A 15,487-nucleotide genomic window follows, 5' to 3' on the forward strand; every position below is an offset into this window, starting at 1 on the left:
TTACATAAAGGATTGAGGTTTGAGTTAGCTCTTGTACCTGACTGAAGGGCTTGTTCCAGCTATTAACTAAAATTAATAAGGGTACGGAACAGTTCATTCATGTTGATTGTGTCACTTACAAAATTGAAAAAAACAAACAAATAAAATTACAATTACGTAATATTTTGTCATTATTAAAGCCTGAATTCTCAAATTCAACAGCATAGCCATTAACCATATAGGATTATACTGGGCCAATGTTCACAGAGGCCAACATAAATAAATACTTAACAGTACAAGTAAATACTCAGATTTACTTTAGGTTTAAGATTAAATACATGAGATTCCAATTCCACATGTAAATTTTCTATTTGTGATTTTTAGACTCTGGACTGTGTTTATTACTATACAGTATCTAATCTGATATCTGCAGGTTGTGTATGTGATCAACGTGGTAAGGTTTGGAAAAAATAACAAAAAAAAAACTGCAATCATCTGAAAGGCTTAGGACCAAAGGTTAAAGTTCGATAATGAGCCTGAAGTGCTATAAAGACATTAAAGGAGACAAGCATAGTTGCAGCTGCAGAAAATCCCTCTTTCATTTAGTTCAGAGTGACTGAGCTCAGGCCAGAAACTCAAAATTACCACACTGACTGCGCCAGCTCCAGAGGGCCTTCGTTCCAAGTGTCACGCTGGCTGCTCTCCGATGCCAGATAATCGTTATCTACCAAGGATTCCTGCATGACTTTGCACCATGCATCGGTTTTAAAATCGGGGGGGCTGCTGCGAGATTCTGGACTGGGATTCAACATCAAACCCCTCGAGAGATAAAGACAGTACCATCTTCAAATCAACAGTTCTAGGTCCTGTATTGATGCGATGTCATTCTGCGGGATCAGAGTCCTGGCTGTTATACTCAGCCGTCTCCATCTTGAGGATGTAGGGAATGATGCTGTCGATAGAGACGTTACCTATTAGGCCGGTGAAGAAGAGCTCCTCCGTGATGCTTGAGTTCATGAGGCGCAGGGCAGGGAGACGAGTCAGGATACGGGTCAGCCTGAGGAAACACAAAACACTTACAGTTGCATTGACAATCTGTGTTTGCTGCTTGTTTATTCTCAAAGAAGAGTCAAATTTGTGTCAATTTGCCACTTTTCATTGAGACAAGTAAAATCCACATCTGCATGCATTTTACCTCAACAAACTCAAAGCACCACCGTGTAGAGGCTGACGGTGGCTGGTGCAGCCACAAGACTTAGTGGTGGTTCAATCCCCCAAACATTATATTAAAACAGATTGTTTTAACAGGACTAGCTGTGTCGTGACAGATGGCACCTGAACACAGCATGCCACTAGTGTAATACTAGGAGATACCACTGTGGATTTAGTGGCATATGCTGCAGCTAAATGTTGTATGTCACTGCTCCGGTCCAGATAACTATCACTGATGTGATAAATGCTATTCATGTCTGGTAGGTAGTGGCGATAAGCACCATGAAAATTATTTTCTACATCTGTTTATAACATGTTCGTCCATCCAGTAATATGAGAAATGTGTGTTTTCAAATTAATATGACTTAAATTAACTATAACTGTACTCTATTATTGGATTAAATAAATGCATGTCAGTAGCATATGACAGTAAAATAAACACCTAACCATTGTAAATCAGTGATACTGCTTTACAATGGGGTCAGGATGTTGTGCTGACTGGTTGGATTAGTAGCATGAATGTACCTGTATGTATCATCTGGATAGGTTTTCTGCACGTAGTCCTGCAGCTCCATCAGAGCCTTCTCCTGGAACTTCTCGATCTGCCCGCTGCTGTCCACCCCGGGGTGATCTGATGAGTCAAACACACAACTGTCATTAAACAAAAACACAAATACAGGTTATTTATACATTTTTATTTGTAAGCGCTTTCACAAATGCTCAAAGACACTTTACATTTAAACAAAATCATAAAATAGAGCAAAGTCAGAATGAAATAAATTAAAAAACAGTAATAAACAGTATAAAACACACACACACAGGGTTACGGGGGTGATGTGGTCTCTGGAGCGGGTGTGGATGAGCAGGCGTGCGGCAGTGAGTTCTCACTGTTATGCCTCTTAGTCTTATCAGTGATCAGATATCAACTTGATGAAGAAAATGGGACAGTCCTCTTCACAGACTCACCGGGGCTGAACAACACGATGGCCTTCAGGTAGGCATATTCGTAGCTGTCGGTCTCTAGCCTCGTCATGCTGTTGCAGAACTCCTGGAACTTCCAGATGTGCTCCATCACCTGCTTCACCCTCTCCCCTGAAAGTTTGTCTGAGATGGAAGAAAATGCAGAATTTGTAATTTGCTATTTATTATTAAATTAAGAGTTATTTAAAGAATCAAGAGAAACTTGTCATCACCATCAAAAGTTGCAACTCTGCCTCACTCTTTGTTCAAGACGCATTTTGCCATGTTGCTGAGATACAGTATGGTTTCTTCAATTAAACCATCAAGTCAGTTGTTGGGAGATGTACTGTATAAATTTCATAATTTTTCCAGTTTACAATCAGAATTCACCCTGTGGTATTGAAGCCAAAATGTCTATTTAGAAGTGTAATCCTGGAAATATAACAACATGGTGGTAAAAATTTCCTATCTCATATTTTTTCATCATCTTATCAACAATGGCGACAATGTTCACTACTCTTCAGGTTGAGTTGTTATGCAACAACTCTAAACAAAACATTTCTTCTCTCCTGTTTATAAATGTGTGAGTCCTACTGTGAAGGGATGACGGGGTCTGTGGTCCATACCATCCTGGATGGTGCTCTGAAGGTGATTGATGATGGCAGTGAGGATGGTCGACAGGTTCATCACATGAGCGCACTGAGCAAGACCCAGAGTGAAGAGCTCGTTCCAACAGGCCCGCACCAGACTGGTGTTTGCCTCCTGACTGAAAAGGGCAGAGGAGGGAATAGAGGGAGGAAAGATGAGTGTGAGCTTGTGGATATGGGGATTACAGAACATGAATAATAAATACGTTCTCACCCGAGAGCTGAGAAGGCAGGGATGGAGCGTGCCCAGTGCATGGAGAGAAAGAGAAGCCTGGAAGCCGACTCACAGATGTAGTGCACATTCAGGTACTCTGGCATGGGGTTGGGCATCGTCAGCTACAGACAAGACAGAGGGGGACACAGGAAAATGATTTAAGGCGGGTAAAAACATGTATTTGCCAAATGACTACCGACAGATGAATACCCAAGAAAACAAAGACCGAAAAGTGATCAAAGAGCATGTCATGCCACAGCCCTCTCATCCCACACTTACGGTCTGTATCCCTGCTACTATCATCAAATAAAAAAGGCAAAACAATCCAATCCTATCCCATGGCCCAACACTACAGATGTGACAGACTGAAGCACCTCCTAAAGCGCGAGACTTTCTGGATCTACACATTGAAATCCACATCATATCCTGGTCTTGAGAGAGATGGATTTTTCTCCTTTTTTGTGAAATAATTTGAATGATATGAATGATATTTCTTGATAATGTTGTCTGCTGTGTTTATCTTTTAAATGTGATGTTTCTGATCACACCCTAACCCTTATTTTTTTGCTCCTGATTCTTAGTATGGGCTCTACATGATTTAAAACACCTATGTAATCAGTTGGCTCAGAAGTAAAGGATTTTTATATTACCCCAAAGTCCGTCGGACCTTTCAGTTTGGACTACCTTTTACTTTGAAACTCGATCTGCACTAGGACAGTCGTTATGCTGTTTTTTTTTATTTTTATCTATGATCCTATCCGTCCTTTGTCCTTGAAGAGCATCTGAGTGGCTGGTTGTTCTTACTCTGACCCAGGGCAGCACTCACATTTGTCTATTTTTCTACCATCTAATCCTAATTGATAAATAAGTTCTACTTTGTGTGAACAGACAACAACAAAGTGTCTGTTACTGTGGCTTTTACCTAACCGACATGACTCTACCCACCTTGAAGCCAACATGGCTGTCGGTGAGCAGCGGCCCCTCCACCTCAATGATGGGGGTTTCCTGGTCTCGACCAATCAGCTGGATCGTTGTACCACCGACACACTGCAACTTATCCGCAAGACCCTGTCCGCCTGTGTCTTCAGGGGGGTTGAAGACTTTGGCCAGAGTGTCAAAGGCACTGTGACACAACAAACATACACACACACACAACATAAACATGTTATAAACGCACACACAGACATTATAAATGCATTCTTGAGTAGTGAAAAAAGAGCGAACCCCTTTTGCATCAAATGATAATGTCTCACAACAACACTCTCCTCCTCCCTGTGCACTGCTGACTGACCGTGTTATCTCGCTGGCAGACTCGTCCTCATGTTGGTTGTCTGAGGTGTCACCATTGTTTAGATTTTCTCTTAATGAGTCACTCAGGTTGGCCAGTGATGTTACCACGTTGGCTAGTGTCCCCAGGTCCCCCTGCCCAGACTCCATCTGAAGACAAAACATACAGTGCAGATTATTACACCAAAAAAGACCAAGATCACCTACCAAGCTATCCACTCCATACATGCCAAATCAGTGGCATGTTATGAAAATGATGGAAAATGCTTCTTTAAAATGCACTGAGAGGCAAAATACAGACTGAATCTGCTGCAAATCAATTAAAAAACAAACCTGGCTTTTCTATTTCTTTCATATGGTTATTTTATTTAACTTGCATTGTTTTTGTATGATTTGATTCTGTATGATCTTGGCATTGTTTTTACTTTGATATTTACAAATTTATTTATCTTATTTACTTATTTTTTGAAGTGTTGAAGTGAATCCTGAAGCCCTGACATTTGCTGTTAAAATGCATCCAAGGAAAACTCAATAAAAAGAATTTTGAAAGAAAAAAAAAAAACAAACCTGGCAAAAAGCATTTAATCAAAAAAAACAAAACACTGATGCTATTTATAAAATAGACAGGAAGCGGGGCAGACAGATGTTATATTTACTGAATCTGCACACACATCTGTACCTTTGGGTTTGTGGCCAGCAGCAAAGTCCCATCACTCTGGATAACGGGCTGCTGAATGTTAACCAGCATCCCCTGGTCCAGCAGGCTGGATCTGCACACGACAGAGCACACCATCAAAAACACAGCTGAGAAGTGGAAAGTGCACAGAGCCACGATGAGGTGAGGTGTGTCTAGTCCCGATTCCCACTGACCTGGAGCCATCTGTCTCTGTGTCAGAGATAAACGTCGGCGTGGCGATGAGAGGACTGTTCAGGTCCTTGCGAATGTAGATCTTTTGGGTGGAGGCAGCACAGTTGGTGTGCTTCTCTCTGGGCATTAGGTCAATAGGTTTTCTCTCACTCTGCACAGCTGAGGACCAACAGTAAACAGACAGACTCAAATTACTATTTTCCCAATAGTTAGAAATTAATGGTTATTATAACACCAAAAGTGATCCCAGAGGAATGTTGCTTTTTAATCGCCCCTAAACCCACATTAGCATCTGCAAATATAATACTTTATTAATCCCAAAGGGAAATAGGAAACAATAATAGAAACGCAGAGTTTTGCTGCTGAAGGACACAATGTAATTTTGGTCTGAATGGTTAGAGTTCTTTAAATTTGTCAAAAAATGCAAGTGCTTGAATCTCGATTGCTTGGTGAAAAGCAGGCCTCCCTTCTCTTTTACCCCGTAAATGCAGAATTAAGGGTTTTTAAACACTGCAGATGACTTTTATGGAGGAATATTATTATTTTGTGCCATTTTCAGTAACTTGTCAGTAAATGAGAGAAATCCAAATAGGAGAATAAAGTCTATGATAGCTTAATAAATATAACAAAGTTCAGTAGTAGTAGTATAATCAATGTAGCCTTTCTGTGATAGAAAATGGATAGATGTATTAACCAATAAAATAAAATATTGTTGGTACAGATCTGATGGTGCGCTTCCTTTATGACTTCCTGTCAGACTGGTCTCATTAGTATGTTGTACAGTATGTGTGCATTGCATACATGACGAGCAGACCCCCTGATAACACCAAACTTCTTTGCAACTGTATCTTGTCTTCATGTGTAGTGCCCTGGATTGGGAAGCAAACTCACATTCAGTCTTCATCCCCATATTAAGGCATTTTCTCAACCGGCAGAACTGGCAGCGATTGCGATGGTGTTTGTTGATGACACAGTCCTGTTTGCTGCGGCAGCTGTAGGTCAGGTTCTTCCTCACGCTTCGCTTGAAGAAGCCTTTACATCCCTCACAGCTGACTGCTCCATAGTGACGCCCTGAACACAGAGAAGACTCAGTCAGTCTCAGTCGGTGGATGTGAGTGAGGAGACTGCTGACAATGTGAAGCTAAACATACAGTCATTTTATGTCAGGATGGATCAGTGAAAACACAAACTAAATACCACATGTGTAACACAGTTATTGTTGTTATTGTGCAGTGCATATCTACATATACGTATGTATGCATGCATTGCACTTGCCTTATTTTTCTATATTGCACTGTGGACATTGTCTTTGTATATATATATATATGTATGTGAGAATGGGACTTATATACCCGCTGCTAAGTCGGGAGAGGGCCATCGCATTTGGATCCATCCATTTATACATGCACTTTATCTATTTAAACTTGCACTTGCACTTTAAAAACTGGCACTTTATACGCGGCACTTTATAGAATTCACGCTGACATTACTGCACTTCATGTCTACGTATGAATGTGTATTTGATGTGAATTACTGTTTAACTCTTTGTGTATTTTTTCTTTTCTTTTTAATTCTACCTCTTATTTCTCTGTCTGTCTGCGGATGTAAATTAGCAGGCTTGCTAACTCCGACACATTTACTTTTGTATTCACATACTGATGTGCATTAATGTGTATTGTCCCTTTCAAATAAATAAATAAATAAATAAATAAGTAAAAAATAAGCTTTATTACCTGAAGCCTTGTCCCCACACACCAGACAGTACTCCACTGGCTGTGATCGGCTCAAGTCCCCCGACTGACCTAGCAACCGCTCCATTGACACTGGATCTGTGACAATCTGAAAAGCAAAGTCAAGCAGGTATGTGTCATAGTTAGTGTCTACAATGTCTGGAAATAGTAACAAGACCAATATTTTGTCAATGGCATCACCACTTTATTCTGCAGGGGGTGATATTCCTGGTAAAACTGTACCTGTATCCTCCCTGGCATCAGGCTGTCTGCAGCAGTGAAGATGAGCTGCTTAGTGTTGTGGCTGTCTGGTGAGGCCAGGATAACCTTGCCCGCCCCTGAGCTGTCAGCCGTAGTGAGAATGAACTGCTGCTTGGGAGCATTGGACGGATTCATCGCTGTTACTATCTGGATCTTCTGACCTGTCTGCTGGTCAGTTACAATCTGGGGGAGGAGGGGAGGGGTGGAGATGGGAAAGGAAGACACAGAGAGAGATGGGTGGTAGTGGTGGTGGTGGAAATGAACACAAACCAATGGGTTTAAGGGAGGAAAAAGCAACACTGAAGACATTGGAGAGTTTAGTCACATGTTGTAACATCATCAGCGTGTTCATTGCTGCTGTTAATGCACCGAAAGAGGACAACAGACAGAAAGCAGCGTGTCTGAGGGCCAGCTGTGGTTTACCTGTATTCGCTGTGGTGTTGTGGCAGGCTCAGTGGAGATGACCTGAAAGCGCTGAGGAGACTCACTCATCACCGACTCTGACGGAGAGGATGAAGCCTATGATTTGAAAAACATTTGAACAACATACAAATTAAAATAAACACCCCTACAACACAAATAGATTTCACTTGGGGGGTCCTTGCATATTGTATTATTTTAAAAACACTTTTATTTAAATACAAGAGGGAACCGTCTCTACATGCAAATATCCAGAAACAAACAAATGCAGCATCTACTAACAAGAGAGTTTCCTTCAAATAAAAAAAAAAAAAAAACCTTCATTAGCTTTACATGGAACAACTTAGCAGGCCAGCATGTACATGTACATCACAAATCTCTTTCTCTGCACACTCACCTCTGCCTCGTGCTCAGAATCCACTTTCTGCTGAGACAGCAGATTCGGGTTGGCCGTCATGATGATGTAAGGTCATTAGTGAGGTCTGTTTGGAAAGATGGCACAAGCATTAACCAACCAGAAAGGTGCAAACGGTCACAGAGGAGCAGGAAAAGGCCGGGACATTTTTTAGAAAAAAATGATATTAATGCTAAAGTAACATCAAGGATTATGACATTAAAAGTTAATGTGCAGAGATCTGTCTGTCTGTCTGGGCTTTTTGGGCAGTGGCCACACGGAAACCTCCCCTCAGTGATAGTTTACAAAAAAAAAAACCCTAAAGGACTCCCAGACTGTGAGAAACAAGATGCTCTAGTTTGATGAGATCAAGACTGAACTGTCTGAACCGTCTGGCCTCAGGTCTGAGCATCATATTTGGAGGCGACTACACATGATGCATGATGGTTGTACCTCAGGGGGGGGTTGGAGGGTTAGGGGTTGTCCCACTTTGGCCTGTGAGCTCTTGCCAGCAGTTTCCTTAACTTCACTGCTTGGTTTTTGCTCTGATATGTTGTGTATTTGTCACTGTGGAACCTTATATATTGACAATTGTGTGCCTTTTTCTAAATCGTGTCCAATCAATTGAATTTACCACAGGTGGTGCAGAAAGGTGTTAAGATGATCAAGAGAAATGAGAAACACCTGAGCTAAATATCATGAAGCATAGCAAAGGGTCTGGATAATAGACTGCCTGTCACACACACTCTAACATTTTGTTGGACTGCCTTTAGCTTTGATTACATACATACGGCATGCATTTGCTGTGCCATCGTTTCAATAAGCTTCTGCAATGTCATAATATTTATTTCTGTGCAGAGTTGCATTCATTTTTAAAAGATTCTGGGTCTGTGGTCACATTGGACCACATTTCTTCCTTGAATATGATGGTTCCCCACTGTCCTTCCAGTTTTTAATAATGCGTTGGACAGTTCTTCTTAACCCAATTTTAGTAGTCTCAGCAATCTCCTTAGATGTTTTATTTGCTTGATGCAGTAACGTCAATAATTTTGAAACAGATTAACATCTTTTCTACCACCACTTTTTACTTTACTAGCTGAAACATAATCATCCATGCAGTAATTATCCAATGGGAGGCTTTTACCTATCAGCCAAGTAGGGACTTTTCTTTTGGATGGGCAGTGTATAATGGGATATTCCAGTTAAAGTAAAAAAACAATTATGTTTTGACATGACAAGGCTACACTGATGTTTGTTTAAGGTGTCTGAACACTTTTTGAATGGGCCATAGTATATCCACTACGCCTCACAGCTGCGTTCTCTACTACTGATGCTTTCATTTTTTTTCTTCAGCAAACAGCAGGTAACCAAAACATGGTGTTGTTTTACTTCGCACTCTATTATACAGTCAACCTGTTTAGTATGAGCTGCTGAAGATTTCTGTTCCCTGGAAACAACACTGACTGTTATTGTAAGCAGAAAAACTCTGCAGAGAAAAGTCAAGAGAGCGGCGAGAAAAAAATAACCAGACATCATTAAAGGGGTATAAGTGAACACAGACGGATGAATCACAGCCTCACTGCATTTCTTTGCCTTTGAACACAGCTGGTGGGAGTGTATCAGATTAAAGCAGACAGAAATGATAATGAAGCACTGTGTATATATACTGTACTGCTGTATGGAAAAAAAAGTGTTGCCACGTGTGAGCAAATAACAGCATGTGTTGATTTTGAGGGGGGGGGGATAAAGGAAAAAAGGAAAATACAGTACAGGTGACAGATTTTTTTCCCCCCTTTAGGTTAGGTCAGGTTTATTAATTCTGCATAAGGAAACTGATTTACCACCAGGTCAAAAAAAAAAGTCATACAGCCGACCACAACACATGATGCACAACAAACACAACAGAGCCAATGAAACATGATCTAAATAGGACATAATTGAAAAAGAGAATGCACTGATACATTTTACTTCACAGTAAAGTAGTAAAGTAAAGTAGTAGGCTATTGAAAAAAAAAATAGAAATAATATATAGTAATAGCTCCCAGTAGTTCTCATATTTTGAGTCTGAAACAAGAACAAGTTTGACAATATCACTATTTGCTGAATAGATTATTAAAAGTCAACTAATTGATTGAGCGATTCATGGTTTCAGCCATAATAGCAATAATGTCTTCCATCAACTTGTGACTGTCTTTATTGATCTGGGTGGTTTGGTTTCTAATGTACAATGACCTAGCCTTCTTTAGTGAAGACTTGATTAATGTGCCTGCAGTGCTCCCAGACACAGGGCTCTCTGACCAAAGGGCGCAGCCTGCTCTGGGCTCTGCTCTGCTCCATAATGTTCACTGATTGGTTGCAACACAGTGTCCATCAATACCTCCTTCCCCTGAACGCATCACCACAATACAGAACAAAATGGAGAATTTGGCAGACAGCCAGAAACACTGAGGAGGACGGTTCCTAATGTTTAATATGTTGCAGTTGCAGTTGCAGTTTTATATCCAGACACTAAAGCAGCAGACGACTCTCAGTGCACATGTAAAAAAAAAAATAATAATAAAAATAAAAATGCAGCTTTGTTAAATAAATCCATAACGTAAGTTGCTTTTTCCCCCCAGCCCACTCCTGTCTGTCTGTCCCCGGGATGGCAAAGGTAAAAGGGTCGAGTTCATCTGCAGTAGCTACATCTTTCCATGTTAGCTGCTGCTGCTGCTGCTGTGGCTAACGCTAAGTTAGCTCAACACCAGTAAACCGAGCAGCGTCTGTACTCTGCAGCAGCGACACTGTCTCTCTGTCCCCGGCTCGATTCCCCCCTGGATGTGTCATCATGGCATGCCGGGGAGGGGGACGGGAGAGGGAGAGGGAGAGGGGGGAGACTGGTCCAGGTTAAGTCGACACACAGAAGTGTCAAATATTTCAACTATTAATACTATAAATCATCCGCGTAGGTGCACGCGCTGAGCCCAGCAGCAGCGTCCTTCCTTCCTTCCTTCCCCCGCCGCCTCCCGAGCTGCTGGGGACGGACAGGAAGGGACGGGAGCTCCGCAGCGGCTACCAGCAGCTAACAAGCTACCGCGGAGATTAGCAGCGCTCTCTTTTTTTTTATCCTCCAGTATCTCCGAGAGCTTTTTCTTTTCTAGGGTTTTCAACCAGGAGCTCGGACTTACCTCCGGGAAACGACGGTCTCGGATTTAGGGCGCTCTGTGATTTTTATAAAATAATTGTTTTGGTTTTCTTCTGTTAAAGGTCATAGTTCGTGACCCCGCACTGCCAGCGCGTTGATGATGGTTGAGGTTTTTTTTTTTTTTTTTTTTTTTTTTTCCTCCTTCCTCTCTCGCGCCCCCCTCCCCTCCCCCTCAGCGCGAGCCCAGCCAGACACCATGACGTCATTATGTCTGGGGGACTTAATTGTCAAGTTGTAGAGATGATCAACAGTGAGTAAATTATTCACGGTGGGAAAATATGAAGCGCAATTAATGTGAATTAGCCTAATTAATGTGTTTGTTTGTTTTTGTTGTAGGGAAAATAAACAAACACGAGTTTGCTGATGTCATTGTGCTGACATTTGTTTCACTGAAATTCAACATGGATTAGGCTACTTAAAATAATGATGATAATAATAATAATAATAAAAACAACAATGTAATTGAAAGAAATAAATAAATAAATCGTTGGGTTAGGGTTTTCATCCCATGATCTACTATATAGTCTAAGTAGGCCTATATTAACGTGGATTTTATGTTCTTTAGCCTATATTTTCCTTAAGTGAAACCTTAATGTGAAAAGTCACTTTACCTGTCAGATAAATATAAAGCAGCAAAACTAGGCTATTCTCTAAAAGAAACTTGAAATAGGTTATTAAAGTACAATAGGGCTACATCAAAACTTCAGTAGGCTACTTGGGTAAATGTATTATCTGCTTTCCCCCACTGATGAAGTAACACGGTAGCTAATATTAAACTCAAAATCATTGTTCATCCATTGTCTAGAAGTATTTCTGGTCTGCCATCTTAAAGCAGAAGTGAGTGATCCGGTGGTTTTCGCTAATGCTGCGTTCCAGGCAGGCTTTTGAAATCATAAATTACAGCTTCAAGTCACAACTTACGACTTTGTAGCGTTCCAGGCAACCCACTCGTGTTTTTCCGACCTGTTTTACCGGTGAAAGTCACTATAACGGCCACTCGTAACTTCCGACCCGTGAAATCGTACCAGTACGTCTTTTTGTACAGTCTATGTACCAGATCGAACTGGTACGACTTCACAGGTCGGAAAAAAACGAGTTTCCTTGAACGCACCATAACAGTCCTCGTCCCTACGTCACCACATTCACGGCGTCCCTTGGCTGCACACACAGCCCTGCATGCCGTTCTCTCTCCTCATTGGATAAAAACTGTAGGATACGATAAATGTTTTCTCCTCGACTCAGAGCAGAGCAGAGGGACTGGGAGACCCGTGATTCAGACCAAACACTCTATGTAAGTGATTGCTGTCGGAAGATATAACTATTTAAGACTTATATTAACACAAATATATCACTTACTTCTGCTTTAAATACAAAGTCAGTGACAAATGTCTTTATTCGTATACGCTACTACAAACAAAATAACATTGGATGACGCAAAAAACACAACCCAACACCCACTTTCAGTTCCTTTTCCGTGTAAAAATACCTCTGTACCAAATTTGTGCCAAATGCTGTTCCATTTTGTACATTTTGCCACTAACCCAAATGCTGTTCCATTTTGCCACTAACCCAAATGCTGTTCCATTTTGCCCCTAACCCAAATGCTGTTACATTTTGTACATTTTGCCACTAACCCAAATGCTGTTACACTTTGCACAGATAACATGTGTGTTCGAGCTTTAAATAATGTAGAATTCATGGTTCATGGTTGTGTTAAATCTGGTCCGGATTAAAACATACCTCAGGCTGATTATGAGGGCGAAATGGCCACTGTAACAGGTCATGAATATAAACGTGTATTAGTAAAACACACAATGAGTGCACACAATGAGGAAAAGATTATGATAAAGATTTTTTTATTCTGTGGGTAATGGGGGCGGGACTAGATAAGCTTTTGCTTCTCCCGCTTTCCCTTTCGGCCATGTGTATTGTATTATTTGAACTAAGATGAAGTGTGATGATGATTATTTAAATTGACATGCCCGAAATAAACAAATTGATTGATTGATTGATCGATTGATTGATTGATTGATTGATTGATTGATTGATTGATTGATTATAATTTAATGCCCTTTAAAGAATTGTACTGCTGTTTGTTCTAAGACTCAAAAGCATCTGATCACATTTAAACAAATGTTAAGCAAACTTGAATGTCTTTTTTAATGTGAAGCACTCTGTGTACACGTACTATGAAGGGTGCTATATAAATAAAGTTTTACTTACTTACTTACTCATTATATTGGTGAGCCAAATGCACAGAGCTGCTGCCTGGACTTGTTGAAAGCCTCTGATTTCCTTTCTCTAGCATATATTATATGCTAGAGCAGTGGTTCTCAACTGGTGGGTCGGGACCCAAAAGTGGGTCGCGGACCCGTTCTGGATGGGTCGCGGACAGCTGGTCAAAAAAGTAAATAATATTTAATGCACATCTGATGTTGGACATGTCTTTTATTTTGAAAAATAACTTATTTTGAAAGGCACACGAGACACGTGAACACATGCAGTTGTAATGGTCCTCAGTTTCTTATTATTTGCTCCATTTGCTCTGAATGCAAAGATATCAGTTTCTTATTAAAGCAGAAGTAAGCGGAATATTTGTGTTAATATAAGTCTTAAATGGTTATATCTTCCGACAGCAATCACTTATATAGAGTGTTTGGTCCAAAACACGGGTCTGTCAGTCACTCTGCTCTGCTGTAAGCCGAGGAGAAAACTTTCCTTGTATCCTACAACCTTTATCCAATGAGGAGAGAGAACGGCATAAAGGGGCGGTCCTCTCTGTGTGTGCAGCAAAGGGATGCACGTGAATGTGGTGACGCAGGGACGAGGGCGGGGACTGCTAACTCCATCTGCTGACAAGAAGTTAGCCAAAACGACCGGATCACTTACTTCTGCTTTAATGTGGCCTGAATGCAGTGAAAATACCTTGTTTTGTGGGTCTTTATTTTGTGCAATTTGATATTTATTCACTTTTGCATGCTCTAAATGCAGAGATGCATTAGAAGTCAAATATATCGTTTTGTTGGTCTCCATTTTGTGCAGTTTGATATTTTTTTATTCACTTCTGTACATGCAGTTGCCATGGTCCTCCTCAGTTTCATTCATGTGCTCTGAAATGCACTTTGCTCAATAAAGAGCAAAATGAGTTTTTAAAGGCTTTAAAAAAAATTTCTTGGTTTGAATTCTATAAAAGTGGGTCGCGACTTAATGACCATGGGAAAATGTGGGTCCCAGAGTGAGACTAGTTGAGAACCCCTGTGCTAGAGCAGTGTATGTGAACCTTCACTCAGATACATGTTTTACCCACTGCATGGTTTGGGAATATGATGTTTCTTTTTGTTTTTTGTTTTGTTTTCTTTCTTTTCTTTGTTGTTTTTAGCCTCTGTGAGGGACTTTGTGTTGTGTTTAGCATGAAAGGTGCCATATACCTACATAAATAAAACTTGAATTTGAATTGTATTCAACAAATAGTGCATCATAGCGTATTAGTTATAGTAACACAAATATGTGCTTCGGTTTTTCAGTAGCGATCTCAATTCAGTGTAGTGAATAGTGCGTTGAATAAGGCCAGCTATATTAAATCATTTATTTTGATAGACGAGCCACTTTGCAAAACCTCGCTGATAAAACTAGAACACTAAAACGATGAATCAAACAATGCAAATGTGCTTAGTTTCCTTTATTTAGCTTAAATCAAGTGCAGTATCATATCATATCTGTCCCTTATCTTCGCTGGATGCAAGCGCGCTCCCGCGGCCAGGGGGAACACTTCTATCGGGGATACACACCTTGGCACGACACCTGTAGCCTACACACCCGGTGTCTTCTCTCTTTCTCTCGCTCGCTCCCGATTCACATAAGCTACCGGTAAAAAATAAATGTGTGAAAACATTACAAGTGAGGGAAAAAAATAGATGCGCGAAAAACATGAAATGGAAACATTGTTTCTGCAGCGGTCTTTGTGCTCTGTGCGCGTTCACATCAAAGGGGACGTTTGGCGTCATATGATTCTACTTCCGCGTAAAATGGAGCGACACAGACGCTGATTTCAGCCAAGAGGAGTTGTTTTAATTGGAGAGTATGAACAACAGAAAAGATCACAGCCAAAAGCAACAGTGCTGCAAATATGGGGGCTGCTTTTAATTTTTGACAGATGAACACTGCGTTACTTTTAAATATGAAGCTTTATCCATTTAAACAAAATAAACTAGATCAACAACAACTGTCATTTTTAAATTGTGTTTAATATTGTTTATAGGCCTACTAATCGCAATTATAGAATGCGAGTGTGTGTTTAAGCGAGGCTGTGTGTGCGTAATAGGGTACAGTGA

The 15,487-nt window shown here is 40.7% G+C and overlaps 1 protein-coding gene across 1 annotated transcript; it reads right to left on the reverse strand.

Annotated features, from left to right (window-relative positions):
- On the reverse strand, window positions 1-11,260 carry nr2c2 (nuclear receptor subfamily 2, group C, member 2). Its single transcript, XM_083975151.1, is given in 16 exon segments — window positions 1-1,036; window positions 1,717-1,822; window positions 2,158-2,295; window positions 2,778-2,917; window positions 3,013-3,134; window positions 3,958-4,135; window positions 4,304-4,449; window positions 4,979-5,069; window positions 5,166-5,167; window positions 5,169-5,326; window positions 6,059-6,238; window positions 6,901-7,006; window positions 7,141-7,341; window positions 7,582-7,677; window positions 7,976-8,060; window positions 11,140-11,260. Coding segments are annotated over 15 exon segments (1,899 nt in total). The 5' UTR covers window positions 8,036-8,060; window positions 11,140-11,260; the 3' UTR covers window positions 1-861.
- Window positions 11,261-15,487: the final 4,227 nt, after the last annotated feature.

Source organism: Trachurus trachurus (genome assembly GCF_905171665.1).
Source record: "Trachurus trachurus genome assembly, chromosome: 7".
Classification (NCBI taxonomy): domain Eukaryota; kingdom Metazoa; phylum Chordata; class Actinopteri; order Carangiformes; family Carangidae; genus Trachurus; species Trachurus trachurus.